Genomic DNA, 15836 nt, shown 5'->3' with positions numbered 1-15836 from the left:
TTTTTTCTATCTTTTTAATTCTGCATCTATATGAGTTGATAGATATTCATTAAACGTATTGTAATAATAACTTCATAATGTGTGTACATCAGATCATTATGCTGTACCCCTTCAACTTATACAGTGCTGTATGTCAATTAGATCTCAGTAAAACTGGAAGAAAATAAAAGGAAGGCCTCTAGATTTGGAGAGGTTGGCAGGGTGCTGTGTCAAGGGCAGGAGGTCTTCCTATACAGCCTCGAGCTGAGTAGGAAGATTTACGGGTTACGTGTACCCAGGCCATGCCTTTTGCACCAGGCCATTGTCACCTGGGAGCAGTCAAGCGGATGGCCTTACGCCTTTCTTGTTTGAGAAAGGGTGGGAAGAGAGCCTGAGAAATCAACCTTGGGCTTGGACTGAAAAGCTGAAGAAGAGAGAGAGCATAGCACGTCTGAACACTGGTCTAGGAGGATGTTTTTTTCCAAAATGAGAGAACCAAGAACAATGTAGCACGTTTTTCGTAAACTAAATTTATTCACCATCAAGGACTATTCTTTATTCTGGTTTGTGTCCTTCCTAATTTGGGGAGCTTGAACAGATCCCTTCTTTAATGAAATAGTGGTGAGAGGAAATAGTGTGTTTTCTTTTTAAAGATTCTTAACAAAATTAAAAGCTGTGAACTCAGTTCTGCCAACCACGTCCCACCCCCTCAAACAAACAAAGTTTGTTTTCTGAAATATTGGCTGTCCATGAAATCTAGAAGTCTAGGAAACACAGTTCTAGAAGGTTAAAACAACTTTTTAGGGTTGCTGGGCTCCCTTGAAATCTTGTGAGGGGAGGTAGTGAGGTGTGTGCTAATTTGCCAGCCATGACTTGGTCTCGCCCAGAGCATCTTCCTGCGCCTCCAGGGGCATCGCAGGGTAAAGAGCTGCAGTGCGAGGCTCCTGTGATGTCCGTGGTCTCACAGCAGCGAACAGAGTAGGGATTTGGACGGGCATTCCTCTCTGCGTCTCACAGGATGGGGAATATTCCCAAATGTTCCCACGTACCCTATCATAAAGAGACCCAAATCCCATATTTCAATACACAGTCCTCAAACTGCCCACTTCAAATGACGCACGGGTTAATATTCTTCCACGCTCCCTCCACTTCTTTTCCATCAATGCCCTTGAGGGATTGTGAGAGATCAGGTTTCCTAAAGCAGCGAGATTACAGCTTGCTCCTCTGCTCTCCGTTTGTTCCAGGTTATCCCAGTCTGGATTTGGTTGAGGTAGCAAGTCTAGGCTCTGCTTATCCCAAGTCACAGGTGCCGGGAGGGCTCGCTTCCTGGAGTGCTGGGAACTCACACCCTCCACGCTGTGCGTCCTTCCGGTTACACACATGCACGTGGGTTTTAACAAACTGAAAGGAGTTACGAGAATGACAAAAACTATAGGTTTTGATTTATGATGAAAGTTGAAAGGAATGTTTATTTTGGCTGAGCCGAAGAAAGTCTGGGGGAACAGGGCATTTCTTTATAAGTATATGGAAGGTATAGACCTGAGAAAGCTGATTTCGGATGACCCAAAGGGTTGTAATTGAGATTAAGAGGATGCCACCCAAGGTAAGACCATCCAGGATGAATTTTAAGAGTGATTTTGGGGGCTGTTCTCTTTGGATCAGCCTCTTTAACAAATGGCTGGCAGCCCTGTCCCATGAGTCATTTGAAGTGGGCAGTTTGATGACTGGATTGAGCTACGGGATTTGGGTGTTTTTATGATAGGGTACGTGGGAATATTGGGGGAAGTGTGACACCGCGAGAGTAATCGCCAGATACTGTGGTTGCCTGAACATCACATTTATTTCTCAGTGAGCAGAGAAGCTGTGACTTCCTCCTCCTGGTTTGGCAACTTTAAACGATTTCTCTCTGTTCAGGGAAGCTGATCTAGGTCAGAGCCGGACCCTTGGAATGAAACTTGTGCAAGGCAGTCCCAAAGAAAACGCCCTGCTATGTTTACCTGCCCCAGTCTTCCCGTTGTCTCAACCCTGGGCATTAAGGATTTTTTTCCTCCAAAGGCTGCATTTCATTACTTTTATCATTTCTTATAAATAATATAGTAGGGCTTCCCTGGTGGCGCAGTGGTTGAGAATCCGCCTGCCGATGCAGGGGACACGGGTTCGTGCCCCGGTCCGGGAAGATCCCACATGCCGCGGAGCGGCTGGGCCCGTGAGCCATGGCCGCTGAGCCTGCGCGTCCGGAGCCTGTGCTTGTGCTTCGCAACGGGAGAGGCCACAACAGTGAGAGGCCCGCATATCACAAATAAAAATAAATAAATAAATAAATAAATAATATAGTAGCCACTGTCACCAGCCATTTACTAAGTGTCTGCTCTGTGCCCAAGATTGTCTCCCGTGTTTACAGTGGGTCTGTAAGAGACTCGTGACCACTCTCATTTTGTGCACGAGGAAAAGAGGCTTAGCGAAGGTGTGACTAGCCCAAGCCTACCTAGCTTAGAAAGTTAGGATTCGAGAATCTGAGCCCAGGACCGTCCCTCCTTCCCCTCCTGTCCCTCTCCTCCCTCCCCTTCCCCTTAAACTAAAACTTGAAAACTATAGCTTTCCATCTTTACTTCTTCCTGGCACTCCCTCCCCCCACCCCAGTCACTCATTCTTCAAAGCTACTGTGCTGTTGGTATGTGGAGAGTATCTGTGACATGCAGTCAAGAGACAGCTACTTTCTAAGTACAGAGATTTATATTAAATTCAGCCTAACACAGTTTGGCATAGTGCTCTAGCTGTTCAGGTTTATTTTATTTTTTATTTTTATTTTTCCTGTACACGGGCCTCTCACTTTTGTGGCCTCTTCCGTTGTGGAGCACAGGCTCAGCGGCCATGGCTCACGGGCCCAGCCGCTCCGCGCCATGTGGGATCTTCCCGGACCGGGGCATGAACCCGCGTCCCCTGCATCGGCAGGCGGACTCTCAACCACTGCGCCACCAGGGAAGCCCATGTTCAGGTTTATTTTTGACATCACTTTTAAATCCTGACTTTACCCTTAACCCTTCCCTCATCTTGCCTCACTAAAGAGGTAAGGGTTAGACCAAGCCTCTTGCTGCTGCTTCTGTCTTACTGAACATATTTATATTATCAGTACATACAGATTTGGTTCCGGGACACCTCCTCCGACTCCCACCATGGATATCAAAATCTGCGGATGTCAAGTCCCATAGTCCACCGTCCGTATCCACGGTTCCTCATGGATTCCACCAACCACAGATCGTGTTGTACTGTATTTACTGAAAAAAATCTGCATATCAGTGGACCTGCATAGTTCAAACCTGTGTAGTTCAAGGGTCAACTGTACTTTGCGCCCAGAAGATAAATGAAGGAGGTGGTCCTTTTGGTTTGGTCTTCCCAGGTCTTAACCTTGTCATTGATCTAGTCTCTCTTGTTCTTGGCCACTTTGTTCCAGTCCAGACAGATTCTTTTCTGTAGCCGCTGTGTCCTTTCAAGCCTGTTCTAGCTGGCATGAACCTAGCGTCTGGGAAATGGTGTATCATCTGGTTCAGTGCCAAGCTTTGGTGTCAGAAACCAAATTGGATTTGAATCCTTGCTTCATTTCTTACTGCTAGGATGATTTTAAGTTAATCTCTCAGCTTCAGTTTCCTCGTGGGTAAACTTGTTGCACAGTAGTGGACAGTTCACAGGGTCTCGGGGATTCTGCAAAGTAATCCTTCTAAAGCTTTGGCATAGAGTAAACCCTCAGTAGATGTTGGCTGTTATTATAATTATGAGCTATCAATTAGTTCATGTATTCTTTCTCATTGCCTAGGTTGGCTTATTCACCACTGATCAAATCTGTGTGCTTACATATTCTCGTTTCTCTCTGTAACCTTTCCTTCTCTGTTTTTTGTCCCCACCCTTTTCATACAAGTTCAGATTGAATATAAACGTTTCATGTCATCGTTTACGTCTTTTTGCCTAGATACCCTCTCCCTGAATTGAAAAATACAATTCATAGCCTCAAAGAATCACAGAATCGTAGAATTGGGAGGAATCACTTCTACTATGAGTTAAAATCCAGGATCATGAAACTAGTTAGTGGCAGAGTCAGGACTAGAGCCCAGATTAGCAGCAGTCTGGTCTAGTGTTCTTTCCGCCACATTTTTTTCCTTACCCAAATTTCACACATGCATATATGCACAATTAAAATACAATCCACAGCAAATTGGGGGTGGGGTGAGAGGTGCGCGGAGGCACTTTTATTTAGAAACTCATTCTCCCGTCATGTCTAGTCCTGGCAGGGATCTGACCTGACCTTTTGGGTGTAGCGTTGTTTTCTGGCCCTCAGCGTACTGGTGTTAGGAGTTCCCAGCCACAGAGTGGAGAAGGTCTCTGTTCCTGTTCCGCACAGGTCTTCATTGAGCAGATATACCTACGAACAACCCTCGTACTGGTGCTCTCCTCTTCCCCACCCCTGTCTTTTTTCTCTTTTGTTAACCTAAACTTCATGCATCTAGTTTTTCTTTGTTAGCTTTAGCTTTTCATTAAAATTTGAAACATCCAGAAAAGTAGAAACAATAGTACAATGAACAACATACACCCACCACCTAGGTTCAAGTGTTTTCAACATTTTGCTGTATTTGCTTGAATGGTAATTTTTAAAATATTTTAAAATATGTATTTACATGTTTTATATATAACTTTTTGCTGAGTTATTTTAAAGCAAACATCATGAAATGTCACTTAAATACTATAGCATATATCTCTGAGAAATAGGGGCATTTTCCTAGAAATCCACAACTCCACACCTAACAGTATTAGCAATTCCCTAATACCATCTATTACCCAGGCCATATTCATTTCCCCCAGTTGTCTCCAGAATATCTTTTATAGCTAACTGTTTTCAAACCAGGATCCAATCAAGAACCACTCTACTAAGTTTCTCTCTCTTAAGTCTCTTTTAAAAAATTTGGAATAGTCTCCACCCCAGCCCCCTTTTTAATGGTATTAGCTTTTTGAAGAGTTTGGGCCAGTTATTCTCCGAGTTTCCCTTGGGCTGGATTTTTCTGATTCTTTCTTCCTAGTGTCACTGAACTTCCTCCTCTTTCACCTGATCTGCAGTAAGCCGGAAGTCAGATTGGAGGGCTTGCTTACATTCCAGCTGAACGCTTGGGGCAGTAGCTTTTCCTGGGTGGCACTGTATGCCTCAGGTGGTAGCACATCACGTCCCCATTGTTCACGTGCTAAGTGTGATCACTGAGTTAGGGTGCTGACAGATATCTCGGTTGTCAAGGAACATTTTCTCCCTGGCACCTGGCACGTAATGTGCGGGGTGATTCTTTGGCATTAAGAGAATGTCCAGTTCCCTGTCAATCAGTCTTTCACCTAATGGCTTTAGCATCTATTGATGATCAGTTTTCTGTATTATACTTAAAATAGAGTTTGCGTTTTGCTATGTCCATTTCAGCTTGAAAGAGCTACATTTACTCATAAGGGTTCAGTTATAAGCTTGGATAGTCCATTACCTGCCATGACCTTAAACCCCCATGAGGGGAAAACTTAGATCTGTGATGAATTAGTTGTCAGACCCAGGTGGAGGCTGGAAGAAGAAATTGGCAGAGATGGAACTGTGCCTGGTGGACAGATTTGAGGAATAAATGCAGCCCCTGCAGTGTGCACACATATTAGTAAGTGTTAGTCTTCTCTCTCCTCAAGCACATAAGAGCAGCTTTCCTGGATCTTCCTTCGGGTTGCTGGAGAAAGGAAAGGAAGTTTTGTTTTTAGCCAGAAATCAAGGGTTGGACATGGGAGGTGGGAGGTGTGAGGAGGTGTGCAGTGGATCTTGCTTAACTGAATGCCTTTTCTTTTGGGAATTCATGCGTGTGTTTGGACTGGCTTTTTGAAACAGGCTGCCGTTTGGATTTTGGACTGATTCACATTGTGGGGTTTCTCCAGGACTTCTGAGAGTGTGTGAGAAGTTTCTAAACTCAAAAGGCTCCTTTTTTGGCACTGCAGTATCTTTTCTATTTCGGCATCTTAAGAATCTGGGGGAACCATATAAAGATCAGAAACAAGTCTAGCCCTAAAGGCTCCCTGTGACTTGGTAATTCCAGTTAGTTGAATCCTGGCCCATTCGGATGAGACCATATAAAGTGGCCATTTCCTGAACTTCCAGCTCTCTGCCTCTCATCGGCTCCTTTTTGTAGAAAGCTGGTATTTCAGGACTGCAACCACCAGTCACGTGCTTCCACCCCTTTACTCGCAGTCATTTCTGCCCCTGTTTATTTTTGGAGAGAGCACATTTTTGCTTCTCTCCAGGAGCTATGCAGGGTCCTGCCCCCTCCGTCCATCAGGCGGCAGCCCCGGCAGGCTGTGCTGCTTTCCCACACTCAGAGACGTGACTCCAGCTTTTAAGAGAGAACACGAGGGATGCACTGCTTAAGGACTACCGTCACCCGCTCCTATTTCTGTCCCTCCTGGGGGTGCACATTTTAAGACTCTTTCTTTTTTAAAAACAAGTTTGGGTAATGTTACCTGGCAGTAAATCTGCCAAAATTGGAAATCGTTTTCCCAGCAGATGTCTTGGGGCCATGCCTTATTTAAAGGATAAACCAGGACTTTTGAATTCTAGGTCTAGGTCCTCTCTTCTTTCTGGCTTTTAAAATCATTTGAGCTCTACTCTCTCTCACCCATCCGAGTTTGTTTGTTTATTTGTTTGTTTTTCTCTCCTTCCTAACACAGGGATAGGAAACAGATTTCTTCCAGAGTCATACCTCATACAGATGGGTAATGTCTTCCCAAGTGCTTGGTCAAGGAGAATTGTGGAGTTGGTGGGCTCGGTGAAAAAAAAAAAAGCCACAGCTGTCTTAGACTAAGTTTCTAGTTTCAAGGATGGAGCCAGAGTAAATTCCTTTTTCTTTAAATGCCCAGGCCATTACGCAGAGAACCCAGACACACAAGATTTGAGAAACAATAAATCACACATTCATGTCTCCTCTTGTCTTACCCAGACCTGGTGGGCAGGAGAGGGAAGGACCCCAGGCCCAAATGGTGGGGTCCGTAATGAAGGGTGACAACTTCTCAGCACTTCCTGTGAGGACTGGGCTCTGACAGTGAGCTGGGGAGGGCATTCAGGCTCCCAGAGCCACCCAGCATCCGATCTGTCACCACAGGCAGGGAGAACACAGCAGTTCTGGCAGCTGATTCTAAAAGGAGCAACAGCAGGGTCTTGGTCTAGAGTGTGTCCTGTGTTTCACGTCGTCGTGGGGAGAGGGCCGCGGGGCTCTTTCTGAAACTGTGCTAACAGGTGTCTCGATGATGTCATCATAGCTCTTAGGGAGAGCAGCCAGACATTCAGGGGCTGGACTGTCCATGCAAAAGAACCCACCAGACCTTTTAAATTGTATTGTGAAAAACCAGTCACCCGCTTACATTTCAAACAGATCATTTGCACCTAATTTTAAACTACTCCATTGTGATCAAGTTGCATCAGCTTTCGCTTCCAGCCTGCGTTGTACAGTGATAGGTGCTGAGGACCTCGGACCCTGACCAATACAGTGATCAGTGAACAGCATTTGCTACAGCCTGAGTGTTATGTGCTATCCTGGTGTCACTGCACCTCGTATCTGATTGCTTCTGGAATGCTTTTCCTTTACATTTCTGCTTATCTTTCCAATCCAGGGCAAGCCCCACTTATTCCATAAAGCTTCCGTCAGCCTCCTTGTCCTCAGCACTTCCCACGCTGGTACGATTCTGTGTAGCCTTCAGTCAGGCCTTGCAAACATATATGCACGCTTGTCAGAGCGCTGTCTGAATGATGCCCCAAGAGAGTGTGGCCCAATCAAAACCACCAAAGGTGACGAGAAAACTGCAGAATTTAGTGGAACTGCCCCAGGGCTGAGGGGTTCCTCCTCAGCTTCACCTTTGGACCCTGATGCAGCCTCTTGCTGGAAGGACTGTCAGTTCCTCCATCCCTGATACCTACCTCCCCGCTCCAGTGTGGCCTTGGCAGTTTCAGATTAAGCCCAATGTCCGTCACACAGATTTCATACAGACCTGATACACCCTGAATTCTGCCTCTTTCCAGCCTCATTGGACCCGGGGTATCATTTGAGGACGGGGATGACGTCTTCTGCTTTTTCTAACTCACCTGATGCGTATAGGACAGTGCTCAGCTCCCCACATAGGAACAAAGTTGAATTCTGGGGAGAAGCCTTTGTCACTTGGTAATAGTGGTTAATTATGTCTGTCTCGTGGAGACAGGGTATTTGTGTGTGGCCATAACAAGACTCATAGTAGGGAGTATTTATTTAAAAAAAAAAAAAGAATTTCTTATCCTTGGACTCAAGAGTACTAAATCATGACCATAAGGATTTCCCATCAGGAGAGACATCTCCCGCTAAATACCCAAGCCCTACCTTGCAGAGAGTTGAGTTCTGCCCACCCCCCATCTCCTGGCCACCTCAGTGCTCTCTCTGAGGTTGGCCAGGACTCCCAGTGGGGAGCAGGGAAGGCCACTATAACCCTGCCCCATTTGGTGCAGAGAAGTACTTTGTAACTCTTCCTCTCCCAGGTGATCTCAAGGAAAAGCAGCCTATACGTTTTTTACAACATTATGTCAGCTCCCGAAGTCTTCAGTTATTAGTGCAAAAGCCCCTTTGATTTGGGGACTAGTTGTTAAATTCTCCGGGCTGCGGAGGAGTGACTCACAAGTGGTGGTCTTTCTGTGTTGAAGCTGCTGCCCTAATTTAGCAGCTGGCGCTGTTTCGGAGCGGAAAGAAGATGAGAAAAGAAGTGTCTTTGTGTTACGTCTAGGCAGAAAGGATTCTCACTCATCCTTCCAATAGCTGTGACTTTCCGGGGTTTGTGGTTAAAGAAGAGAAAGCAGATCATTTGGGGTTTTGGAATCTTAGGGAACTTTATTAACCATATGATGCATCAGTAGTCAAAATGACAGCTCAGGCCAGGCTCAGAGGAGTCTTTATATTCCCCCTCTTTTCCAAATGGTACAGTATATGTTATTACACATGGCCTAACCTTTCAAATATTGACATTAGTGATGCAGCTGCTGCTAACAGTAAAGATATAGTACTTATGTGCCAGGCACTGCTCTAAGTATTTACCCTATAGTCACTAATTTAATCCCTCAACAGCTCAGTGGTTACTCAAAGGAGTGCGTTTTGACCTAAATTTATGTCACTTATGCTCCTTTTCCATGATGCCTAGTCTTTCACAATCCCTCCCCAGTTCAGTCCCTACTCTTCCTGTCCCCCACCACCTTTTTTTTTTTTTTTTTTTTTTCTGTGTTGGGTCTTTGTTACTGTGCGCGGGCTTTCTCTGGTTGTGGCGAGCGGGGGCTACTCTTCGATGTGGTTCGCGGGCTTCTCATTGCGGTAGTTTCTCTTGTTGTGGAGCACGGGCTCTAGGCACGCGGGCTTCCATAGTTGTGGCTCACAGGCTCAGTAGTTGTGGCTCGCGGGCTCTAGAGCGCAGGCTCAGTAGATGTGGGATCTTCCTGGACCAAGGATTGAACCCATGTCCCCTGCATTGGCAGGAGGATTCTTAACCACCGTGCCACCAGGGAAGTCCCCTCCTGTCCCCCTTGTCAGCTACACCCCATGGCAGAAAGCAGAGGTGGGGTCAGGACACACAGGTTGAGGAACCTTGCCAAGGCTACCAGACCCCTTCCCTTCTTCTTGTGGACTATCAGTGGAAAAGTGCCAAATAGGCCTGGGCCTCCTGACACCATGGCACCACGGATTTCATGTGGGTTTATTCTGTCCAACACCCAGAGCAAAGAGAAGACAGCAGGGGATCCCAGCTCTGAGAAGCTAGTTGCAGAGCCACACACCCAGATGCCACAGGGGCTAGGCAGGGCACCTGGGTGAGTGAAGTGGGACTAGGGGTTAGGCGCACGCATACCTGCAATGTGCACACCGACGTGGTAAGAAAAGATCCCACCTCCACCCAAGAAAATAAGCTTGTTCCCATTTTTGTCAAAACACCTGACATAGCTTTCATTTTCCCACTTCCAGTAGGCCTAGGAAGCGAGAGAGAATTCTGTACTGGAAGGGAAACAACAGCACAGCTGCCATCGTGATAGATGTCAACTGGCACTTGACTTCAGCAGAAAGGAGACAGAGCGGGTGGGGACTGTGGCGAGCTGGAGTGCATGTCTCCAGTCACCAGAGGGCGGCTGTTCCTCAGCCCCAGCATCGCGAGAGTTTCCAGTTTTCCGAGAGAAGCCGGAGAGTCCTGTTTTGTGTGGAAATCTTACAATTTTTAAAATGGTAGTTTAAATTTAAAAATAGACAATAACCCCTGTGTGGCCAAACCAAATACGCAGTTCCGAGTTTGTGGCCTCCAAATTCAGGAATGCACGTTGTCACAAGATGGTCCTACCCTTGGGTAAAGAAAAGTGGGATGTTATCTGCAAAAGCGTGGGGAAGAAAGCTGTAGGCCAGATTGGTTGAAAACCTCCTGGAGGGGCCCGACATGCTTCAGTTCCGATCTCTTTAACATTTGCAATGCCTTCCACATGGTGAGAGCTGAGCAAGACAACGTCCGTGGTCTCTGCTCATACACAGCTTTGGCTTGTGGTAGTTTGGGCTTTTTCTGATTCCAGCTGGCCCTTATAGTTCCAACGCTCAGCGCTGTCTGAGCAGCCTAACCTCTGAGCTTCAGTTCCAGATTCCTGGGACAGAGAACTTGATTGGTTCTGACTGGCTCTGACTGGTGCAGCCCTGGTTCAGTCACCTGTGTCTAAGGGAAGAGGGGTCCTGGGATGGAAGCCTTCTCCATCTAGCCTGGGGACCAGTGATTGTGTGTGGCAGGGACACCAAAAAAGGATGCGTGGACTGGGAATTGATGGTGGGGGGTCTCTTTGTTCATCTTCTTTGGGTTCCCCCCTGAGAGAGACAAGCAATAGTGTGTTTTCTACTTCTACATTTTTGTTTGTTTCTGAGCGTACAGAGCCTCATTACTCAAGTTTGTTTTCTCTAAAGTACTACTTAGGTTTCCCAGGAGCTAAGTTGGACGCAGGCTTTCCAGGACTTGCCTTCTCCTCCATCGTGCCTTTCCAACAGGTTCTGCCTCATCCCGCAGAAAGGCTCCGTCTCTAGATGGAACACGTCCTTGGCAGGCTGGGGTGCTACCAGAGAAGCAGGAAAGGAAGCACATCTGGGTGTAAAATGAAAATATCAAAAGTTAAAAGGTATTTCGCCATATTGAGGGAATGTCTTCTTAAAAAGCTGCAAGCTAGGTTTTAAGCAACAGATTGAAAGGACATTACAGTGATTTTAGCCCAGGAGTCTGCAGAATACTTCCCACCAAATTTGGCCCACTGCTTGTTTCTGTAAAGTCTTATTGGAACACGTTACACCCAGGTGTTTACTTCTTGTCTGTGGTTTGATTGCCCTGCAGCATCAGAGTTGAGTAGCTGCAACAGAGACTGTGCGGCCCACAAAATCAAAAATAGTTACAAGAATTCCTGCACTTGAGTTTGTGGATGTATCTATTGCAGGTGAATGCTTCCTGCCCAAATAACTTGAGTAGCTTTTTAACCCACCACTTGAGTTTGTGTCTTTGAAGCAAGCCTCTCTCTTATATTTTTATTTTATTACTTTTTATAAAAGTGATATAAATTGATGGTAAAAAAGAATTGGAAAATGCACAACAGCATAAAGAAGGAAAAAGAAATTGCCATAATTCTTTCACTGGATCCCCTCTCATTCATGTACTGATAGCTAATTAACACTAGATGTTCTGTATTAGTGATGTTTTCACAAAATTAGAAGCATATACCTACTATTTTGAACATGTTTTAAAAAGTTAACACATATTGAACTTTCTCATATCATTAATTCCTTTTTAATACAGTTTTTAATTATTGCATAGTATTTTCACATGTGTATTCCATGATTTACTTAAACTCCTTATTGACGTCCAGTTATTCATTATATTCAAAAATGACATTATGTTTCTCTCTGATTATTTCCTTGGGATAAATTCCTGGGGTTAGAATTGCTGGCTCAAAACGTGTGAGCATTTCTGGGCTTCCCTGGTGGCGCAGTGGTTGAGAGTACGCCTGCAGATGCAGGGGACACGGGTTCGTACCCTGGTCTGGGAGGATCCCACGTGCCATGGAGCGGCTGGGCCCGTGAGCCATGGACGCTGGGCCTGCACATCCGGAGCCTGTGCTCCGCAACGGGAGAGGCCACAGCAGTGAGAGGCCCACGAACCGCAAAAAAAAAAAAAAAAAGTGTGAGCATTTCTAAGGCTTTCAGTAGACATTGCCAGATTGTCCTCCAGAAGGGTACAAAAGCACCCAGGTTTCATAGTATTGTATTTGCATTAGGTTTCAGAAGGTTGGTTTAGGTTACCTTAACCTCAGCGCCTGTTTGCTTGAACACTGGTCTTGAGTGACTGTTTTGTTGACTTCTCTTCCCTTGCAGGCTCCCCCTCCCAAGCCACCCCGCCGGCAAGGAGGCTGGGCAGATGAGTCCATGAAGGCTTCCAAGTGAGTGCTGGCAGGTCACGGGGCTGGGGGTGGGGGGGGCAGGGGACACTGTGCTCCTGTGTTGTTCTTTTATTTTTTGTAACCGCTGTACTGAGATGTAATTCATATACCTTACAATTCACCCCTTTGAAACATACAATTCAGCTGTTCTTAGTATATTTTCAGAGTTGTACTATCATCACCACAATCACTTTTAGAACATTTTTATTACCCCCTAAAGAAACACCATACCCATTAGTAGTCACTGCCTGTGTCCCCCTGCAACCTCCCCAGCCCTAGGCAACCACCAACCTGTTTTCTGTCTCTCTGATTTGCCTATTCTGGACATTTCATGTAAATGGAATCATATGTTACGTGGTCCTTTATGACTGGCTTCTTTCACTTGGCATAATGTTTTCAAAGTTCCTCCATATTCTAACATTCTGTGTTTTTCTTAAAGTTACTTTCTAAACAGAATGGACTTGCCTGTTAGTTACTGCTGGATTACAAATCATTTTGGTCCTTAATCCCTTGTAGTAAGTCTCAGACGAAAGGTAAACCAATATACATGTATGTATGTATATATGTTTACTACACCAGTGGGATGGCCAACGATAAATTCAGGAAAGGAATTTCTTTTTCTCCAAGAAGAGACATTACTTTTGTTCAGAATTTCCTTCAGCAGTTGTTACCTTCAAAATAGCACTATCGAAAATATTTTTTTCCAGTTTTCCCCCCTTCCTCCTCCCTTCCACTCCCCACTTCTAAACACATACACACACACACACACACACACACACACACACACGTGCACACACACTTTTTTTCTCCCCTGAATCATCTGAAAATAAGCTGCAGTCATCATGATATTTCACCTCTTAATACTCCAACATGCATCTCTGAAGATTAAGGACATTCTCTAAATAATCACGTATAATGATCACATCTAAGAAATTTCATGATTTAATGATATTTAAAATATAGTCTATATTTAAATTTCCCCAGTTGTCCCCAAAATCTCTTCTGTAGTTCCAGGATCCAATCAGAGTTCACACATTGTGTTGGTAGTTCTGTCTTTTTTTAGGATCTTTTAGTCTCTAAAATAATTCCAGCTCCCCTTCGCCCTACTACACCTTCACCCAGTACATTGACTTTTTTGAGGAATCCAGGTCAGTTGTGTTGTAAAGCGTCTCACATTCTAGATTTCTCTGATTGATTCCTCATGATTAGATTCAAGTTAAATGTTCCTGGCAAGAACAGGTGATATTGTGTACTTTTAAATTGTATCAGAATGGTATAGAAAGATATACTCAGAGATATCTCACTCCAGTCCTTATTCTTTCTACCTCATTCCCATCCATCTCCCATGGGTAACTTCTTTATTAGTTTCTGTTTTATCCTTCCTGTACTTCTTTTTGAAAAAAGTAAGCATGTATATATAAATTTGAAATGTATTCTTATTTGTTTCTATATATTAAGATTCAGCAAACTGTGGCCCACAGGCCAGCCACCTGCTTTTATACAATTTTTAAAGGTTACTTTCCATTTATACTTATTACAGAATATTGGCTATATTCCCCTTCTTGTTGTACAATACGTCCTTGAGCCTGTCTTACACCCAGCAGTTTTACCTCGCACTCTCCCACCCTATATTGCCCCTCTCCACCCTCATTCCCCACTGGTAACCACCAGTTTGTTCTCTGTGAGTCTGCTTCCTTTTTGTTATATTCACTAGTTTCTTGTATTTTTTAGATTCCACATAGAAGTGATATCATACAGTCTTTGTCTTTCTCTGTCTGACTTATTTCACTTAGCATAATGCCCTCCAAGTCTATCTATGTTGCTACAAATGGCAAAAATTTGTTCTTTTTTTTAATGGCTGAGTACTATTCCCTTGTATCTCTATACACCACTTCTTAATCCATTCACCTGTTGATGGACATTTAGGTTGCTTCCATATCTTAGCAATTGTAAATAATGCTGCTAAAAAAATTGGGGTACTTGTGTCTTTTCAAATTAGTGTTTTTGTTTTGTTTTGTTTGTTTGGGATATATACCCAGGAGTGTCATTGCTGGGTCATATGGTAGTTCTATTTTTAGTTTTTTGAGAAACCTCCATACTGTTTTCCACAGTGGCTGCATCAATTTATATTCCCACCAACAGTGGATAACGGGTCCCTTTCTCCACATCCTTGGTAACATTTGTTATTTGTGTTCTTTTCGATGATAGCCATTCTGACAGGTGTAAGGTGATATCTCCTTTTGTTATTTTTGGTTTTGTTTTTTTTTTTTTTTTTGCGGTACACGGGCCTCTCACTGTTGTGGCCTCTCCCGTTGCGGAGCACAGGCTCTGGACGCGCAGGCTCAGCGACCATGGCTCACAGGCCCAGCCACTCCGCGGCATGTGGGATCCTCCCGGACCGGGGCACGAACCCGTGTGCCCTGCATCGGCAGGCGGATTCTCAACCACTGTGCCACCAGGGAAGCCCCTCTCCTTGTGGTTTTGATTTGCATTTCCCTGATGGTTAGTGATGCTGAGCATCTTTTCATGTGCCTGGTGGCTATCTGGATTTCCTCTTTGGAAAAATGTCTATTCAGTTCTTCCGCCCAGTTTTTAATCAAGTTGTTTGGGGTTTTTTTGATGTTGAGTTGTGTGAGCTGTTTATATATGTTGGATACTAACCCCTTATTGGTCATATCATTTGCAAATATTTTCTCCCATTCAGAAGGTTGTCTTTTCATTTTGTCGATGGTTTCCTTTTCTGTGCAAAAGCTTTTTTAAGTTTAATTAGGTCCCATTTGTTTATTTTTGCTTTTATTTCCTTTACTTTAGGAGAGGATCCAAAAAGAATATTGCTGCAATTTATGTCAAAGAGTGTTCTGCCTATGTTTTCCTCAAGTTGTTTTATAGTATCTGGTCTCACATTTAGGTCTTTAATCCATTTTGAGTTTATTTTTGTGTATGGTATTAGAGAATGTTGTAATTTCATTCTTTACATGTAGCTGTCCAGCTCTCCCAGCACCACTTGTTGAAGAGATTGTCTTTTCTCCACTGTATACTCTTGCCTCCTTTGTCATAGATCAGGTGACTATAAGTGCACAGCCACCTGTTTTTATATATCATGTTTTCTTGGAACACGACCACATGCTAAGTCTACATTTTATTTATTTATTTATTTATTGTTGCCGTAGAATTGATTTACAATGTTGTGTTAATTACTTCTGTACAGCAAAGTAACTCAGTTATACATACATGCATTCTTTTTCAAATTCTTTTCCATTATGGTTTATCACAGGATATTGAATATAGTTCCCTGTGCTATGCAGTAGGACCTTGTTATTTATCCATCCTATATATACCAGCTGGCATCTGCTAATCC

General features: G+C 44.3%; 1 protein-coding gene across 2 annotated transcripts in view; it reads left to right on the top strand.

Moving 5' to 3' along the window:
- Positions 1-15836, top strand: part of IFT43 (intraflagellar transport 43) — a 94632-nt gene that overhangs the window by 21878 nt on the left and 56918 nt on the right. For both annotated transcript variants that reach the window (XM_059057961.2, XM_067028061.1), the window contains exon 3: positions 12414-12478. In XM_059057961.2, the coding sequence (XP_058913944.1) occupies positions 12414-12478 (65 nt within the window). The remainder of the gene's footprint in view (positions 1-12413; positions 12479-15836) is intronic.

The sequence above is a fragment of the Kogia breviceps genome, chromosome 3 (assembly GCF_026419965.1).
Source record: "Kogia breviceps isolate mKogBre1 chromosome 3, mKogBre1 haplotype 1, whole genome shotgun sequence".
NCBI classification, from domain to species: domain Eukaryota; kingdom Metazoa; phylum Chordata; class Mammalia; order Artiodactyla; family Physeteridae; genus Kogia; species Kogia breviceps.
The sequence above is the reverse complement of the archived record's forward strand: the minus strand, read 5'-3'. Positions and strand labels throughout refer to the sequence as shown.